At 37.5% G+C, this 18,202-nt stretch overlaps 1 protein-coding gene and 2 non-coding genes across 4 annotated transcripts in view; 1 reads left to right on the plus strand and 2 right to left on the minus strand.

The window, feature by feature from the left end:
• Positions 1–6,150: 6,150 nt before the first annotated feature.
• LOC125617822 lies at positions 6,151–6,233 on the minus strand. The gene has a single exon (XR_007348935.1). It is a non-coding gene; the product is annotated as a small Cajal body-specific RNA 18 (non-coding RNA).
• Positions 6,234–6,318: 85 nt separating this feature from the next.
• Positions 6,319–6,462, minus strand: LOC125617826. The gene has a single exon (XR_007348938.1). It is a non-coding gene; the product is annotated as a small Cajal body-specific RNA 17 (non-coding RNA).
• Positions 6,463–6,831: 369 nt separating this feature from the next.
• Positions 6,832–18,202, plus strand: part of Acaa2 (acetyl-CoA acyltransferase 2) — a 28,818-nt gene continuing 17,447 nt past the window's right edge. The window contains exons 1-2 of one of the 2 annotated variants that reach the window (XM_048806235.1): positions 6,832–7,107; positions 16,088–16,254. In XM_048806235.1, the coding sequence (XP_048662192.1) occupies positions 7,092–7,107; positions 16,088–16,254 (183 nt within the window). In that variant the 5' untranslated portion in view covers positions 6,832–7,091. The remainder of the gene's footprint in view (positions 7,108–16,087; positions 16,255–18,202) is intronic. The other variant, XM_015482387.2, reaches the window with a different exon arrangement.

The following is an 18,202-nucleotide window of genomic DNA, read 5'->3' on the forward strand; positions in this document are numbered from 1 at the left end:
TCCTGTCTTCCTCCTCATCTGGGGCAAGAACAAGGCACAGGGCCTGGTGAAAGCTGCTAACAGTTGTGTTCAAAGGCACTGTCATCAGTCAGCATCTTCGCCTCTGTCCACATTAAACATCCTGGGGCCCCTTAGATATCTGCAGGGTGGTGCCTTCCCTCCTTAGTTTGAGTTTCATAGTCACTGACATCCCTGTGACAGACCTTTCAACCTACAGGCTGACTTTGGAAAACCAATCTAAAGCAACTGGGATTGTGGCTACCTCTGCTTTAAAGTCTTTTGTGAAATATATGCTTTCTAATGCACTTTAGTTTGAAATTAAGTCTCATGTAAAGACTGTCCCTGACCTTCAAGATAACCAAAAATGCCTTGATATTAGCAATACACAATTTTAACAAGCAGTGATTCCACAAACACAAAGGCTTACAGTCCTTACACCATTATCCCTCCACTCTCTGGGTTGCTACTCTGCTGTCACTGGTTCATCACTAGAGGCCAAGGGCTCACTGAATAAAAGTGTGGTGGTTAGAATACATGGGGTAGAGGGAAGTTTATGAATTGTCCTCTTGGCCTCTTCCAAAAGACAAGGGCATTGGGTTGGAATTCTAATTTACAGATGACTGACAAATACAGTATTGATTGCATAATGTTTAGATCTGCCCAATTTAACATCATATTTGGAGGCTGAAAGAAGCATCTTTAGGTGAACTTGAACCTTTTGTTGGCTTTTTATCCCCAAGTATAAAGTCAATACACCTCAAACACTTCCCAACTTCATGAAATTGGATGACTTAGTTTAAATAATTCAACTTGAAGGTTTAAATTCACCAAATATCTCTGCTTTCCATTGTTTAAAATTTGACAACTTTTCTCTGTGCCTTTAACAGTTACTGAGATAACTGATTTATCAATTGTTTCTCTGAAATAAGTGTTGCTGTGGAAAGAATTTCAAAGTTCAGTGTAACAACAAAGTGGACTTTTCTCTTTTGAAACAGAAGCATTTTAAAGGTTACTGAAGAATCAAATATTTATAGCAAACAACTTGTGTTGTAAGTATTACATGGGACCTGTTTACCTATAATAACGGGTGTATTTACCCATGAATTAATCGTTGCTGATGCTGACAAGCACAGTTCTCCATGCATTCTCCTTGTGCTATCAGAGTCATGGTACCTATAGGCTCACCTGGGAAGCACATTAGACCCAAAGGTAGACTTTCCCCCACTTTCCATGGAGCATGCTGTTAGGGGTTATTTCCCTTGATTCTTCCTAGTAATAAATTTTAAGGCTTTTTTTTGTTTAAAAAGCCATGAGCTTGGAAAATTTAGAACGAAATTCTACCATCAGGGCTGGGGTTGTGGCTCAGTGGTAGAGTTCTCCCCTAGCACACATGAGGCACTGGGTTCACACCTCAGCACCATATTAAATAAAGATAGTGTGTCCACCTACAACTAAAAAATTTTAAAAATATTAGCCTTAATGAAGGCACTAAGATTGTAGTAACAAGTTAGAACCCATTTACTTTGCATTGTCTTCAGACTGTTGCCCTAATCCTAAGGCAGTGAGAGAGTGTCCTAAATTGAAGCATTTGTACAATGCCTACGTGACTACATGGGGCAGGACCCTTCCATTTTTCTCACAGAATATTTGCAGTCAGTCTCTAAAATTAATTTGCATGAGCCAAATAACCAGAATTTACTTTTTGTATACATTGGTGCCATAATTAGAACATTAGGGAATATAGAAAATTAGAAGTGAATGCCAATGACTAATACAGGACTGGATTTTTCTCATAAAGGTCATTAGATACTAATTGTTTTTCCTTAAAAAAATTCTAATTAAAGGGAATCAGATGAAATTAAGCTACTTTCTAAAATGACACAATATAATCCAGATTTGGATCTAACATTTTGCCATCAACTGATGTTTAGATGAAGGACTTCCTCTCTGAAGGAGTCCACACCATATTCAGGGGTAAATATATCATTACAGAAGAAATGCTACTGCTAAAAGTATTTTTCCATTTTGGACAAATATGTAAATTACACCTTTGTTTATAGAAAAAATGCTTGTAATAGTCACTGTTAATATTCAGGTGTGGATAAAATTTGTGGAAATAAATACTTTTGAATAAAAGTGGTGTGCCAATCTAAACAAAATTTAAAACAGCTACACATTGGCTAAAAAGTGTTTAATGTTAAACTTCATTCTGGGGCCTATACACAAACATGTATCAGTATCATTTAAACCAGGGGTTAGCACACAGTGGTCCAAAAGTCGGGGGTGTTGGAGAATTTTCCCTCTAACATAACAGGGCTTACTGAGAAGCTACTTTAAAGCTATAAAATTCAAGGCACTTTGGGAGTGGGAAGACTTAGCAGATCAATGAAACAGAATAAAGAGCCTGGAGATGGAACTGATTACATGTGTAACACAGCATGTGGTAGAGATTAAAAATGAGAAAATGTTTACAAAATATTGAATTTGTAAGTGAAAAATTAACAAAATGGGGGAAATCATCTGGATGGGTAAAGACTCCATACCACCAACATGTTACCAATTGTCCCCTGAATCTCAGTGTCTAGCTCAGTGGTTGTGTGCTCAGCACCACAAGACCCTGGGTTTTATCATGGGGATGGGGTGGTAATATCCACAATGTACTGTTTACTGAAAAGTTGCCTCTGAACCCAACTTCCAATTTAAGGATGGATTCCCCTTCCTTTCTGGTGTCTGACCAGATAGTTGCACTTCAGGAAAGACTTCACCTCAGACTTGTCTAGGCCTGTCTTTAACACCTCATCAGGAAAGCTATGAAGAGAAATTTCACATCCAGGAACTGGTCTGATGCTGGAATTAGGCCATGTTGTTCTTTTGCACATGAACAATTTTACAAAGTACCAATATCAGATGTTTTTGATTCTGATCAGGTGAGACAAAACCAGAATTTTTGTGTAAGTACAAAAACAAGATTGCTGTATGTAAACCATGCAACACCAAGATACCAAATATCCCCTCATCAGCTACTCTGAGGAACTGCAACTTCACCGGGTGTGGCTTTAGCCTAACTCTAATCTCCCCTCCACCCTAGTGCTAGAGATCAAATCCAGGACACTGAACAGAGGTAGAAAAATTGGCCAGTGTAATAGGATAGAGGTCCCAACCACAAAGACATCCAAAAATCTCTTTTCTGGTTGATTTTGTAGTAGGGGGGATCTTATTTCTAAATAAGGTTATAGTCACATAAGAATATTTCTCTCAACAGATAGACTGCATGTACAATAGTGGTCCCACAAGATTATATCACCCAGTCATGGCCATCTTAGTTTGTGTAAATACACTGTATTGTTCACACAATAATGAAGATTCAGGCCATGTCCCCATTAATAAGTGAAGCATGACTGTATGTCAAGATGCCCCCTACTTCTTGACAGCACCCAATCTAGAGAGAACTGCTTCTTTGGACCCTCCTCAAATCACCTAGCTAAAGGTCAAATCCTAACACCCTGTTACTGAGACACTACCCCACCAGTTCCCTAAGTCATATTCCTGGTGTGCTGCCTACCATGTTGCATTGGGCATTAAACCCAACTTATTCAACAATAGGTTTGTTTCTGGAGGTGTTTGGCTTGAGGGAATCAACAGTGTTGTCTTCTTCCACCAACATTACTATTTTACAGAGTAAATTTAAGCCCAAGGATTTGTTGTAAAGTTATATTGTTAAATAAAATTCTAACTAAGGCTCTTTACCTATATAGACACTGAAAATAACTTTCAAACAAACAGAAGAGAATATCAAGTATCTTTCAGCACAAGTCTGAGACAGTCTCAAGGCCACTGGAACTTACCAAGACATAGGGCAAACTTAAAATGAGGGAATTCAGCAATTCAGTGTCTATTATTTTCTGTCTACATTTCTTCTCCTTTACCTTGTTTGCAAATTGAACTTTTTGAAGAGTGGTCATTTGTCGCAAGGACAAAACCCACATTCAATGGATAAAGAAAATGTGGTATATATACACAGCCATAAAGAATGAAATCATGTCATTTGCCAGTAAATGGATGGAATAAGACTATCATGCTAAGTTAAATAAGCCAATCCCCAAAAATCCAAAGGCCGAATGGTCTTTCTGATATGAAGATGCTAATACACAAAAAGCAATAGCTGGGGTGGGTGAGGGTGGGATAGAAGTTCATTGGATTAGAAAAAGGGGGATGAAGGGAAGCAAGGGAGTGGGAATAGGAGAGACAGTAGAATGGATCAAACATACCTTTCCTATGTGCATATATGAATACACAGCCAGTGCAATTCCACATCACATACAACCATAAGAATGGGAAGTTATACTCCATGTATGTATAGTATGTCAGAATACACTCTACTGTCATGTATATCTAAAAAGAACAAAAAAACCATAAGCTAATATTTGCCTTTTAATGAACAAGAATTGAAGACCTCATCACAGCAATTAGATCAGCAGTGAGCATGTACATAATTTTCACAATGTCACTCTTTCACATTCATATGCTCATTTTAAAAAATTGTCCTCACTCCTGCTGACTTCATCAACTTTCCAGTTTCCATTACCGAAACTTCTAAAACCATTGCTGCTTAAGCAGCCATATACCTTGAGTATTATAGGTAGACAGAAATACAGAAAGAAATACTATGCATTTTTTAAAACACTAAAGCTAAATTTGTAAGAGTAGAACAATAATTTTACATTTCATGACAAGTTTCACCTTTAGACCAAAAAGTTACAGCTAATTTTTACATACACAGTGTTGTATAGACTGCACCTACCTAAAGTTATGTAAACATGAAAAGAACTAAATACATTACAGAATAACTCATTTCAAATCATTCTATAGCTTACTTGAAGGACATATTTCCTCCCAGCTTTTATTTTGAAGTAAAAACCTACAGAAAACTTATAAAAATGGAACAATTAACATATACTCTCCATTAGATTCCCCAATCAGTAATTTCGCATACTTGCATTCTCTTTCTTTACTAGTTTCCTTATATACATTTTTTAGTCTTTTGAGAATGAGTTGCAGATATCAAATTCTTCACTTCTAAATATTTGTTTATCTGCTAAAAACAAAAGACAGTCTCCTGCATTTTAACAAAATTATCATAATCATAATTTTCATAATCAGGAAATTTAAAGTCAGTACTACTATCTCTGGATGATTTATATTTGTTTTCCTAATTGTCTTCATCCCATCCTTTAGAGCTTTTAAAGCCAGATTCCAATTAATATCACACATTAAATTGTCACATTTCTAGTCTCCTTTAATCAAATACCATTCCCACTCTTTTCTGTTTTTCACCACATTGACATTTTTGAAGAATTCAGGTCAGTTGTTTTGCAGAATGTCCCTCAATTTGGATTTGTCTTATGATGAGATTCAGGTCATGGGGGAAGGGGGTCTTACATAAGGGTGGTATGTTCTCTATTTAGCAAGAGGATGTCAGTTTGCCCATTATTGATGATGCCAAGCTTATCATTTGGTTAAAAAGTGATATCCACAAAATTTCCACATTGTGACAGCTCCTCTTCTGAAAGGAGTTGTGTGAATATCCTTACATATGTTGATATATGTTAACCTTTAATGTTTTTAAGATCTACTCATTAGTAACATTTGTAGTCAGAGAAAACAGTACAATTTGTAAGTACCTGCTGATGGGGATTTGCAGAATGAATGGGAAATTGTGGTATTTATCCTTTCCTAAATATGTGGAAGGCAAACTGAATAAAGGAATGTGTACAAGAATGTATCTTTTGTGAATATATAATTTGTGATTCGTAAGTATGGATGCAAAGAAATTTTGTCTTTGAAATGAATACCCAACTCTAAAGGCAGGTAAGTGTTCCTGAGGGGAAGTACAGTAGTGTACTTCAAAAAAATGAAAAAAAAAAAAAGCTGGCTTGATGACCTTTTCAGTTTTCTGTATGTTGGAAAGTTTTCATCATTAAAAAAAAAATGGATTAAAAAAACAAAGAGCCAATAAGAGGGCCACCAAAACGTTTGAAGCACGATTCTAGGGCAAGCAATCGCTGACGACCTGTGGCCACGCAATCCAACCAAGCCCAGGCTCTAAGGCGCTCACAGCCTTTCCTCTGCCAAGGCCACCTCCTGCTCGCCCGGCCTCAGTCTGTTCTCAGAACACACTCCATCACCTGGTTCCCAGAACTCAGATTGCGCAGTGGTCTTGTCATCATCGGCCAGGGCTCACAGTTACAGCGGCAGAGGCCTCCCTAAACCTCCCTCCAGCCTAGCCTCGCCCGCTGACCTTCATCCTTCATTTCCCTGCGCCGGGTCCCCTGGCCCCTCTTCACCAGCAACCTTTGCATAATCCTCTCAGGCTCTAGGCAAGCAGAGGTGCCCGTAATGGAGCCTGATCATATAAGGAAAATATTGAGGGCTCAGCCCGGGGCCGCATCGGAGACCCAGGGGCGCCCCGCCCCACTATACTCACTAAACTCACTTTCCCAAATTCCTGGTGCCACTTCTGCTAGCCCCAACCCAGCCCTGCGAGGAGCTCAGCGACCTAGGCCTCTGCCCCGCGGTCTGCGCAGGCGCAGATCCAACCAATCCCGCTGCGCCGCCGGAAGCCCCGCCCACCGAGCTTCTAGCCCTGCCCCCCAGCCCTCTGTAGGCCTGGTTGCCGACCCTAGACAATTTGGCACCTGTGGTGTGTTTTTTTTAAGTATTTGCTAGCGGGTATCCAGGGAACACGGGGTTGTAGGCCAAGGACAGGATGAATGGGATGTCACAGGACGTTCTATCGATGTGGAAATACAGCAAGAAAGTCTGTAAAAACGATAATATGAGGAAAAAGCCCTCCCCCGGGCACGCGTGGTCTTCTCCCCAGGAAACGTGACACCTTTGGTTCCCACGGGCGGGCGGGTGCGCGCCGGCGGCTGGATAACCTTGGCGTGCGGAGGGCGGGCCTGGGGGCTCCGGGCCCCGGGGAAGTAGGCGAAAGGTCGGGGGCGGGGCCTCGCGGGCCCAAGTGGGAGTCGGCCCCGGATCCCTGGGCTCGCCTGCACCAGAAACATCCGCCGCCGGAGCGACTTGCAGCCATGGCCCTGCTCCGAGGTGAGCGCGGCCCCCTTCTCTCCTCGCCCCTCGGGTTCTGTTCCCTACTAGGCGGGCTTCCGCTTCTGGGCTCGGTGGACCGTCAGGGGTGGTCGGGTGAAGTTCCTTCAGTCTTTCCTGTCCTGTGAGGGGACTTGAGATTGCCTTAACGAGAAAACGCTTGTAAGGCACAAGCGACTACTTTTTCGGTGCAATATCCAGGGGACTGAGTGGAGGCCAAGGTTGACTTGTTTCTGATTTTGGAGGTCACTCCTTCACCTAGTAGTGACTTTCGGGTTCGAGCTCAACTATTGGGAAAAAATGAGGTGTCCCGAAAGCTCAAAGGGGCCTGGAGTAGAGCGGGGGCTATAGGCTCCCTGCTGCCTGGTCCTGGTCTAGCGTAATTCGAACTTGATGTTGCCAGGGAACTTCCCCTCCGCTGGCCTGCTAAACTAAAAGCACTTGGTGGTGGTCTGTTTGAAGATCTGGCTTACTCCCTTTTCCATTCTTTTAGTTTGAGTGACTACAGGAAAGTGCAAGCATCCAGTATGTAACTTTTTACCCCTTAATTATGTAAAATCCTTTTTTACATGATTACACAATCTGGAATTTTAAAGATGTGTCCTGTTAAAGAACATTCAGGTAGAAAATGGATTAAGGACTTGAGATCCTTGACAGAATATAAGAACCTGGCTTTTGGGTGTTCTAGGGACCAGTATGATCTGTGAAGAAGGTGTGGTTTGGTTTTTGTAAATTCAGTAGAATACAATACAGGATTTGAAGGAGAGAGTGACAGCATCTGATTTTTATTCCACCCATTTCCCCACAACTGTAGGGCTGCTTCTGTTAGCATAAGGAGATCACTTTAGGATCAATTGCAGAGGTCCAGGCAACAAGTATCGATGACTTTGTATGGGGACCATGGAATTGGAGGAAAGAAAGAGGGGTGATTTGGTAGAAAGTGGTGATAGATTGGCTCAGGGCACTAAATGAGAAGTCGATGTCAAGAATGACTCTGATGATACCACTTGTGGACTTAGTAAAATAGGGAGGAATAGATTTGGAAAGGAAGACTGTGAATTCAGCTTTAGGCAAAGAAGTTTTTGATGCCTGTGAAACTCCCAGGTGGAAATTCCCAAATAGGGGAATCTGGAAATCAGAATAGCCAAAATAACACATGAACAAAGCAGATGAAAAGTAGGTTTTCTGAAGCAAAAATGCAGTGTATCAAGTTCCCTACAATGCTTTATTTTAATTTGTTATATATGACAGCAGAATGCATTACAATTCATATTACACATATAGAGCACAATTTTTCATATCTCTGGTTGTACACTAAGTAGAGTCACACCATTCACAACTTCATCTACTGAAGATGCCCTTCAGTAGATGAATGGATAAAGAAAATATGGTATATATACACAATGGAATATTATTCAGCATTAAAAGAGAATAAAATCACGGCATTTGCAGGTAAATGGATGAAGCTGGAGAATATAATTCTAAGTGAAGTTAGCCAATCCCCACCCCCCCCCAAAAAAAAAAAAACAAATGCAGAATGTTTTCTCTTGATTTAAAGATGCTGATTCATAATGTGGTGGGGGAGAGGGCATGGGAGGATTAGATGAACTCCAGATAGGGGAAAGGGGAGCAATATTTTTTTTTTAGACTCATTCTGAAAAACCAATTTATTTAAAAGCTGCCTTATAATAAATGTGCTTTCCTTTTTTATTTTTTATTTTTATTTTTTTGGTGCTGGAGATTGAACCTATGGCTTTGTGCATACAAGGCAAGCACTCCACCAATTGAGCTATATCCCCAGCCCATGGCTTTCCTTTTAAAAAAGAAAGTTTTTATTGGTTTCTCATTTTACTATTTCATTAGTTCTTATTACCCTTTTTTTTTTTTTATAACAGACCCCTTTGAAATTTTGACAGAAACAATGAACCCAATAAAATATTATACATCAGCACCTGTATTAAGGAAATATGTTAGACATAGTGGTCATTTTTTTTTCCATTTTTTAAAATTTTACAGAGAAGGACACTAATGTCCCAAAAGGTAAAGTGGCTTATCTCTAACAACACAGGTAGTTATTGACTTCATTAAGAGCACAGAACTTGAACTTCTAGTAGTGACTATTACAGGCTATAATACATCAAAGACAAGGCTCACCTCTCAAGTTGCATACCAAGTGCTTGCAGGACCAGTGGTAAGAAGAGCACATGCCTGATTATTGTAAGAAAAAGGATACCTTTGAATGGGAGCATAATTAATACTGGTAAAGACTATCAATAACTGATCTGATTTTAGTCAACAAGAAGAACCAATCCCTCTTCCATCCCAATTTTTATTAGCACCTACCCAGTGTTTGGCAGAAGGTTTTCCCCCAGCAAATTCTACTTTTGCTCATAAGCTTTATTGGGTAGTTCATGTCGCCCCTCAAGGCAAACAGGCAGGGCTATTAAGTTACTTTAACTTCTGAAACAGAAATGGATGCCTCAGCAGTTTTCTTAATTTGTTCTAATTGTGGTCTTGAATTAGTAACGAAAGAAGTCTAATGAAATGAGTAAATATTTACCTATGATCTTCATGGAAAGATGGGCAGAGTTCTTGCTTTGCTCTTCATCCTTTTCCTGGCTGTCAAATCAGCACACCTAGACAGGCCCTTTCTTGGAGTTTTTGACTCACTACTCTTCACTGTCTCTTCACTGTTCTTTAAGTTTGGAAATCTAGTATCTGAATTTTCAAAGCCTTTAAAGCCAAGAAAAAAAGATGCAAGATTTTAGGTTGGCATTAAAGATTGCTATATTTAAACCTTTTTTTTAATTAAAAAATTTTAATTAATTTATTTTTAATATATATATAACAACGGAATGCATTACAATTCTTATTACATATACAGAGCTCAATTTTTCATATCTCTGGTTGTATACATAGTATACTCATACTAATTCATGTCTTCATACATGTACTTTGGATAATAATGATCATCACTTTCAGCCATTATTAATTACCCATGCCCCCTCCCTTCCCCTCCCACCCCTCTGCCCTATCTAGAGTTCATCTATTCCGCCCATGCTCCCTCTCCCTATCCCACTATGAATCAGCTTCCTTATATCAAAGAAAACATTCGGCATTTTGTTTTGTGGGATTAGCTAACTTCGATTAGCATTATCTTCTCTAACTCCATCATTTATCTGCAAATGCCATGATTCTGTTCTCTTTTATTGCTGAGTAATATTCCATTGTGTATATATGCCACATTTTTTTTTATCCATTCATCTATTGAAGGGCATCTAGGTTGGTTCCACAATTTAGCTGTTGTGAATTGTGCTGCTATAAACTTTGATGTGGCTGTGTCCCTGTGATATGCTTTTTTAAAGTCCTTTGGGTATAGACCGAGGAGAGGGATAGCTGGGTCAAATGGTGGTTCCAGTCTTAGTTTTCTAAGAAATCTCCATACTGCTTTCCATATTGGCTGCACCAATTTGCAGTTCTACCAGTAGTATATGAGTGTACCTTTTTCCCCACATCCTCACCAACACTTACTGTGTGTCTTCATAATAGCTGCCATTCTGACTGGAGTGAGATGAAATCTTAAAGTGGTTTTGATTTACATTTCTCTAATTGCTAGTGATGATGAACATTTTTTCATGTGTTTGTTGATTGATTGTACATCATCTTCTGAGAAGTGTAAACCTTTTTAATTGTTTTTTTTTAACTGTAGATTGACACAATACCTTTATTTTATTTATTTGTTTTATGTGGTGCTAAGGATCGAACCCAGTGCCTCACATATATGGACAAGTGCTCTGCCACTGGGCTACAACACTAGCCCCTGTTTAAACTTTTTGATAACCCCATAACCTTAGCATCAGGTCAAATAAATATTGACCAGGTTTTAAAATGAAATAACAAGGGAAAATCTTTAAATTGTCTTTGTTTTTGTGTCTGTACATCTGAAATTATCTTTAAAAATATATTTAAAGGTTTATAATAAATATTATAAGTACTTATAATAAATATAGTTAAAGGTTTAAGAGGAAATACTATTTTTATTGATTTTCTTCTTTCAAAATAATTGTATTTAGTTAAGCCCTCACTCAAGCTAACCTTATAGTCTGGGAGCATCAAGTAAGGAGCAGTGCTATGGTAAGAAGGAAGTTCTTGTTATATTTTCTGCCCGTACTTTTTCTTTTATAGTGTCATATATTTTGCTGCTAACACTGCCCCTCACAAATGCTTTCTTTGATTATGAAGTATGGGGGAGAAACTTGTGAAAGGAACTTTGCAGAGAAACATTAAATTAACTTCCATTGTTTCTGAGAAGTTATCACTGGTCATTCAGATCATTCCCTGTATGCAAATGTCATTTTTCTGAGTGCTTTTAAGAGTTTTGTTATATTTGAATTTCAGAAGTTTAACAGTGACATTCCAAAGTGGGAGGGGAGATGTGTGTGTGTGTGTGTGTGTGGTGTGTTTATTCTGTTGGGAGCTTACATCTACACATTCATGTCTTTTATCAAATTTTTACTTATTATTCCTTCAAATATTTTTCTACCTATTCACTCTTCACTCCTTCTATGACACCATAACTGCTGTCAGTCCTTAAATTTCTACCCATTTTTTTTATTTTTAAAAAATTAACAAATGTTTTAAAGCATTTTTTATTAAAAACTTTTATAGAAAAATTGAGCAAAGAGTACAGAGCACTTCCATGTGTCCCTCATCCCATCATAGTTCCTTCCCCATCAATAGCATCTGTCATTAATAGGGTATAATTGTTACAGTTGCTGAACTAATATTGGTACATTGTTACTAATAAAAGTTTACAGTTTAGGGCTGGGGATGTGGCTCAAGAGGAATTCGCTCGCCTGGCATGTGTGGGGTGCTGGGTTCGATCCTCAGCACCACAAAAAATAAAATAAAATAAAGATGTTGTGTCCACCGAAAACTGAAAAATAAATATAAAAAAATTCTCTCTCTCTCTCTTTAAAAATAAATAATAATATTTTTTAAAGTTTACAGTTTATATCAAGGTTCCCTCTAAGTTTTAACAGATATATAAATGATATGTAATAGCTTTACAGCATCATGCAGAGTAATTTCACTTCCCTAAAAATCCTATATAGTTTACCTATTCATCCCTGCCTTTGAACCCCTAGCAAGCACTTATCTTTTTATTATCTCCATAGCTTTGCCTTTTCCAGATATTATACAGTAAGAATCATACACTAGGCTGGTGATATAGCTCAGTTGGTAGAGTGCTTGTATTGCATGCACAAGGCCCTGGGTTCAATCCCCAGCATCACACACACACACACACACACACACACACACAAGAATCATACACTAGTGGCCTTTCTAGATTGACATCCATCTCTTAATAATATGCATTTAAGATTCTTTCTTTTTATAGTTTGATACCTCATTTCTTTTTATCATTGCATAATATTCCATCATGTGTACCCCAGTTTATTCATCTCTTGAAGGACATCTTAGTTGCTTCCACGTTTTGACAATTATGAGCAAGCATTTGTGTGTATGTTTTCAAATCATTTGGGTAAATACAAAAAAAAAAAAACACAATTGCTGAACCATATGGTTAAAGTATGTTTAATTTTGTAAAAAACTACCAAAGTGTCTCCCAAAGTGGCTATACGCCTTTGCATTTCCACCAGCAGTGAATGGATTTCTGTTGCTCCACAACCTTACCAGTGTGTGATATTGTTGGTGTTTTGGATTTTAGCCATCCTAATAGTTGTGTAGTGGTATCTTCATGTTTTAATTGGCAACTCCTAATGACATATGATGTTGAGCAGCTTTTCACATTGCCATCTGCAATCTTTTTTGATGAGATATCTGTTCAGTTCCTTTGCCTATTTTTAAATTGAGTTTGTTTTCTTATTATTGAACTTTAGGAGCTCTTTATATATTGTGGATCCAGTCCCTTGCCATATAGGTGTTTTATAAATATTTTCACCTAGTGTGACTTGTCTGAAATTTCATGCTCTTTTTTTTTTTAAATTGGGTTGTTTTTTTTTTTTAATTGGGTTTCATGCTCTTAACGGTGTCTTTTTTAAAGCAGATTTTTTAAATTTTAAGTAAGTCCAACTTAACAAATTTCCTTTCATGGATTATTTTCAATTGTTTTTCTTCCTACCCTTCAGATTAGATAATTTCTATTTATCAATATTCAACATCACTGAATCTTGCTTTTTTCATTTCTATTCCATTGTTAAGCTTATTCAGTGAATTTTAAATTTTAGATATTAATTACATAAATTTTAGAATTTGTTTTTGCCATAATTTCTTTGTCTTTGCCAAAATGTCCTATATTTTATTATAAGTTATATTTTTCTTTACAAACTTGAGTATAATTATGATAGCTGTTTAAAATCCTTATCTGCTAATTCTAACACCTGGGTCTTCTTAGGGTTGGTCTCCATTGATTGTCTTTTTTTATTGAAAGCCACATTTTCTTGTTCTTCATATGTGGATTAATTATAATGCAAATGAAGCAGATGAAACATTATAGAGTTTGAATTTTTGTTCCTTTGAAACAAAAATTATTATATTGTATTATATTGACTTCTTTTGTCCGAACTTAAATTATAAATTATGTCTTCTCTGTAACAGGCAGCAGTTCAAATGTAAGGTCACTGTTTTTAACCTTGGTGAGATGATTATTGTCTGTCCTCCATGTGCATGGTTAGGAGTTCATCTAGATACTTAGGCAGAATTTATATAAAATTGGGATTCTTTCTCTGTGGTGCTTCTCCTTCCCAGATTCTTGGTCATTTTCCAGCAGCTGTGGTTGCCATGAACTTTGTCATCTGATTTTTCAAGTCATTATGACTATGAGTTCCTGAATTATAGTTATTCCATGCAGCCTGGACTACTAGCCTTCCAGTTATTGCTATAAATAAATTGGACTCCTACTCTGTACTTTTTCCTATCAGCTTTTGTCCATCTCTGCCTATTTGTATTCATTTCTAAGAATTCAGGTAGTTGTTCTTTTATATTGGCTGGAGGCTTTCATTGTTATCTGTGGGAGAGTTGGTGAGATGGGAGCATACTAGACCACGATCAGAAACAGAACTATGGAAATTAGGAAGAAGGCATGCAAAGGGGAACACATAATGAAGAAAATACCAATATAGAAATAGGCAAAGACTTTTAAGGAAAAAGGATTAGATGACATCTACAGAGACTCAGGAAGCCATAGTATGGCACAGAATAACCCAGCTGCCAGACAAAACACTTCCAATGCACCAAACTAATATTTATGGCCTTTTATGAATACCTAAAAATTTTACCTAGAGAACTGAGTAGATCTTAGATTATGGTTAGACATGTTGTTCTTCACATTCCTTATATTGTAAATTTTTCAGTCAGAATGAGGAGAGACTAAGATTTTTTTAAGCTAGATTTAAGTTTGTTCCATGGAAGGGGGATCATGACCATAAGCTGAAGGATTGTGATTAGATACAAGCAGTGGTGTAATGCTTGAATAGTCTGGATTATAGGTTAGTATCTTAGCACAAACCCACTGTTAAAAGTCTCATAATTTCTTGATAAGATGTGGAAATGTGAACTCATGTTATTTTGGGGAGAATCAATTAGTACCTGCAAAATATCTAATATGAAATCTATCACTCAGGCAGTGCCTCTGTTTGTTAGCTATAACATTTACCTTGTGGAATTGTTGGGAAGAATAGATATGTGTGAAAGTGACAAAATGTCCTTATTAGCTCCATAAGCTCTGAAGAGTATTGCTTAACAGCAATAAACACACAGGTAAAAGGTGACTTATTTTTTCCCATTTTATCCCAAAGGTTAAAAGATAATAGCAAAAGATCATAGTATTTGAAATGTATAATTGCAGTCATCCTGTGACTCCAGAAGCAATGGCATACAATTCAAAGTATCATAAATTCTATCTGTCTTGAAATGTAATAGAACTAGAGTTGGGGGAAGACTTGATAAACCAAGTCAACTCAACATGGGGACAGATCGTTCATTCTGTTGTCCTTTCTGGACATGATGCTTCAGGTAGTAGAGTGTGCCTTCCTGCTGAAAGTTTTCTAGCAGAAGTTAGAGCCTCTTGTCAGGAATTTACTAGAGGAAGTTCTTATAGGGTGAGTGAGTGCTTGGCCTCTGACAACTTTAAGGTTCTTCCAGTTTGGAGATTATATGATCCTAATACTTAGGCAATATATTCCAGCAGTTAGAGGAAGCATTTCAGTTTTCAAAAAATGTTTCTAGCATTATAAAGCACCTGAGGACCAGAATGTTGTCTTAAATGGAATGAATTTGCATGGTAGCATGCAGTGCATTTCTTGGTACCTACCTGATTGTAGGTATCGATCAAACTAATAACTCATTAAGACTCTGCTCATGAGTATGACTCATTTTGTATTTTATTCTATGAGAGAGACTTTCATTTATTGTTTTAGTCAGCTTTTTATCATCATGATCAAAATACCCAAGAACAACTTGAAGAAAAGTTTATTTGGGACTCACAGTTTTAGAGGCCTCAGTCCATATACAGCTGACTTCATTGCTCTGGGTGCAAAGTGAGGCATAACATCATGGCCGAAGGGCGCAGAGTAGGAAAGTTGCTCACCTCATGGCAGCCAAGAAGCAGAGAGAAGGAAGAGAAAAACAACCACAGAGGATCAACCCTTCCAGGGCACATTCCCAGTGACCCGCCTCCTCTAAATGTGTGGCCCACCTGCCCACAGTTACCACCCGTAAGTCCATTCAAACTAGGATGACCTGATTCTTGGTTATAGCTCCTACAGTCCAATCACTTAACCTCTGAACATTCTTGCATTAACACAGGAGCTTTAGGGGGAACATCTCAATCCAACCATAACAATTATTTAATTGAATATTGTACTTTAGCATAAGTTTTCACAGTGAGATTATTTAAAGCATGTTAAGGATACTGACTAATCTGTGAATGTTTATAAATCTTTTCTCATTGCATTAGGTGTGTTTATTGTTGCTGCTAAGCGAACACCCTTTGGAGCTTATGGAGGTCTTTTGAAAGATTTCACGGCTACGGACTTGAGTGAGTTTGCTGCCAAGGCTGCCCTGTCTGCTGGCAAAGTCCCACCTGAAACTGTTGACAGTGTCATTGTAGGCAATGTCATGCAGGTTAGTAGAGCAAAGTATTCACTTCATTTGCTTTCTTTGATCATTCCCTAAAATAATTTCTTCAACATGACATCATGATGAACAAGATCATAATACTTGAAAGTATTTGAAATTTTTAGTAATCCTTTAACTCCAGAAGTGGTAGCATACATAATTCAAAGCAGCATATGTTCTGGAAACCATATATCTGTCTGATTTCCATGCATTTCAGTACTTCTTAAACAGCAGATTGACATGTGAAAGTAATTGATTTTCTCTCTGTATTACCCAAGGAGGTACATTAGTTAGATTTCTGCTACTGTGACAAAATGCCCAAGATAATTTAAAAGGAGGAAGAGTTTAGTTGGCTCACAGTTTTTGAGGTTTCAGCCCATGGTCACTTGGCCCTATTGCTTTGGGCCTGTGACTGTGTGGTACATCATGGTTGGAACACATCAGGAAGGAGGTCTGTTCATGCCAGCCAATGAAAAGAAAGAGATACAGGAAGAGGCTACAGCCCAAATATCCTCTCTGAGGGGATGCCCCCAGTGAACTAACTGTTCTCACTGACCCCTACCTCCCAAAGGTTCTAGCATCTCCTAAAGTACCATAGGCTGGGGACCAAGCCTTTAATAAACATGGGTTTTTTGAGAGATATTCTATATCCAAACTATAGCAAGAGAGTAGCAGACCCAAGTAATAAACACACTTCCCATAATCCTTATACATTATAGGAACTTGGTCAGTGTTTGTTGTGAGAAGTAAGAAATTCCCTTTCCCTCTGTCTTCAGTATGTGGTATGCAAAGTACATCATCCACAATCAGATTATTGAAAGTTGTATATTCATTCATTCAAAGTATATAATCTATTGGGTGCTTAGAAAGAAGCTATTTTAGGTGCTATGAGAGCATCTAAAATGGATCAGAAGGGACATGGGTCAAGAGAAAGTTATAATCTAATAGAGATGATAAGGCATATTTTAAAAAAGATGCGAGTGACGTGATTGCAATTAAAGGAAAGTGGACACACAAAGGCACTAGGCCTTGAATTTGAACTCGTTCTTTCCATCTTGCCAATGTGTATCTTCACATCCAAAAAAAACAGTGACATTTTATCTTTTGCAGTTATTTGTATTGAACCTAAAACATTTTCATGAAGAATACTTGATATTAGTTCTCCTTTCTGCTTTTTGTTTCTTGAACTATTACTTCTAATCTAAGAAAACATTTGAGCAGATCAAATAGAAATAAAATATTTTTGATTTTTGTTTTTCCTAGAATTTATTTTAAAAGAAATGAATTTATTCTAAAATCCTTCCATTTTCCTGCAGCACAGGTTCTTTGAAACTTTACAACAAAGTCATTTTGAGTAGTATCAGTTTCATTGTGTTCATGCCTCTGTTCCTAAAGGCAGTCTTTTTTGCATTAAGTTTCCTGAAAGGCTGAGACACAGTTTCCTGGTAAGGGTGTTAAGTGTTTAATGGAGGAATATTTGGTAGTAGGCCTTTGTAGACAGAATAGAGAATAAGCATCAAATAACATTTGACAAATACCACAAAGCTATTTTTCTAATTGAGTTGAATGTTACTAGATGTCATTTAGAATAAATAAGTTTTACTTTTTTCTTAAGAAGCAATGAAATGCAATCTGGATTATTTTTATTACCTAATTGTCCTAGCTAGAATCTCAAGAGTTGAATAGAAATGACAGGAAATGGTTTATCTATGTCTTATTACTGATCTTAGGGAATTGTATATAGTATATTGTCACAGGAAATATCATAATAGCTGAGGGGCTTTTATATATGCCCTTTCTCAAGTTAGGAAAATTCCCTTCTGTTCCTAGTTTGTTGAATACCATGAAAGGATATTGGGTTTTGTCAAATATATATATATATATTTGACAAATATATAAATTTTATATATATATATATATATATATATATATATATATATATATATATATATAT

Source organism: Marmota marmota, unplaced genomic scaffold, assembly GCF_001458135.2.
Source record: "Marmota marmota marmota unplaced genomic scaffold, marMar, whole genome shotgun sequence".
In the NCBI taxonomy this organism is placed as follows: Eukaryota; Metazoa; Chordata; class Mammalia; order Rodentia; family Sciuridae; genus Marmota; species Marmota marmota.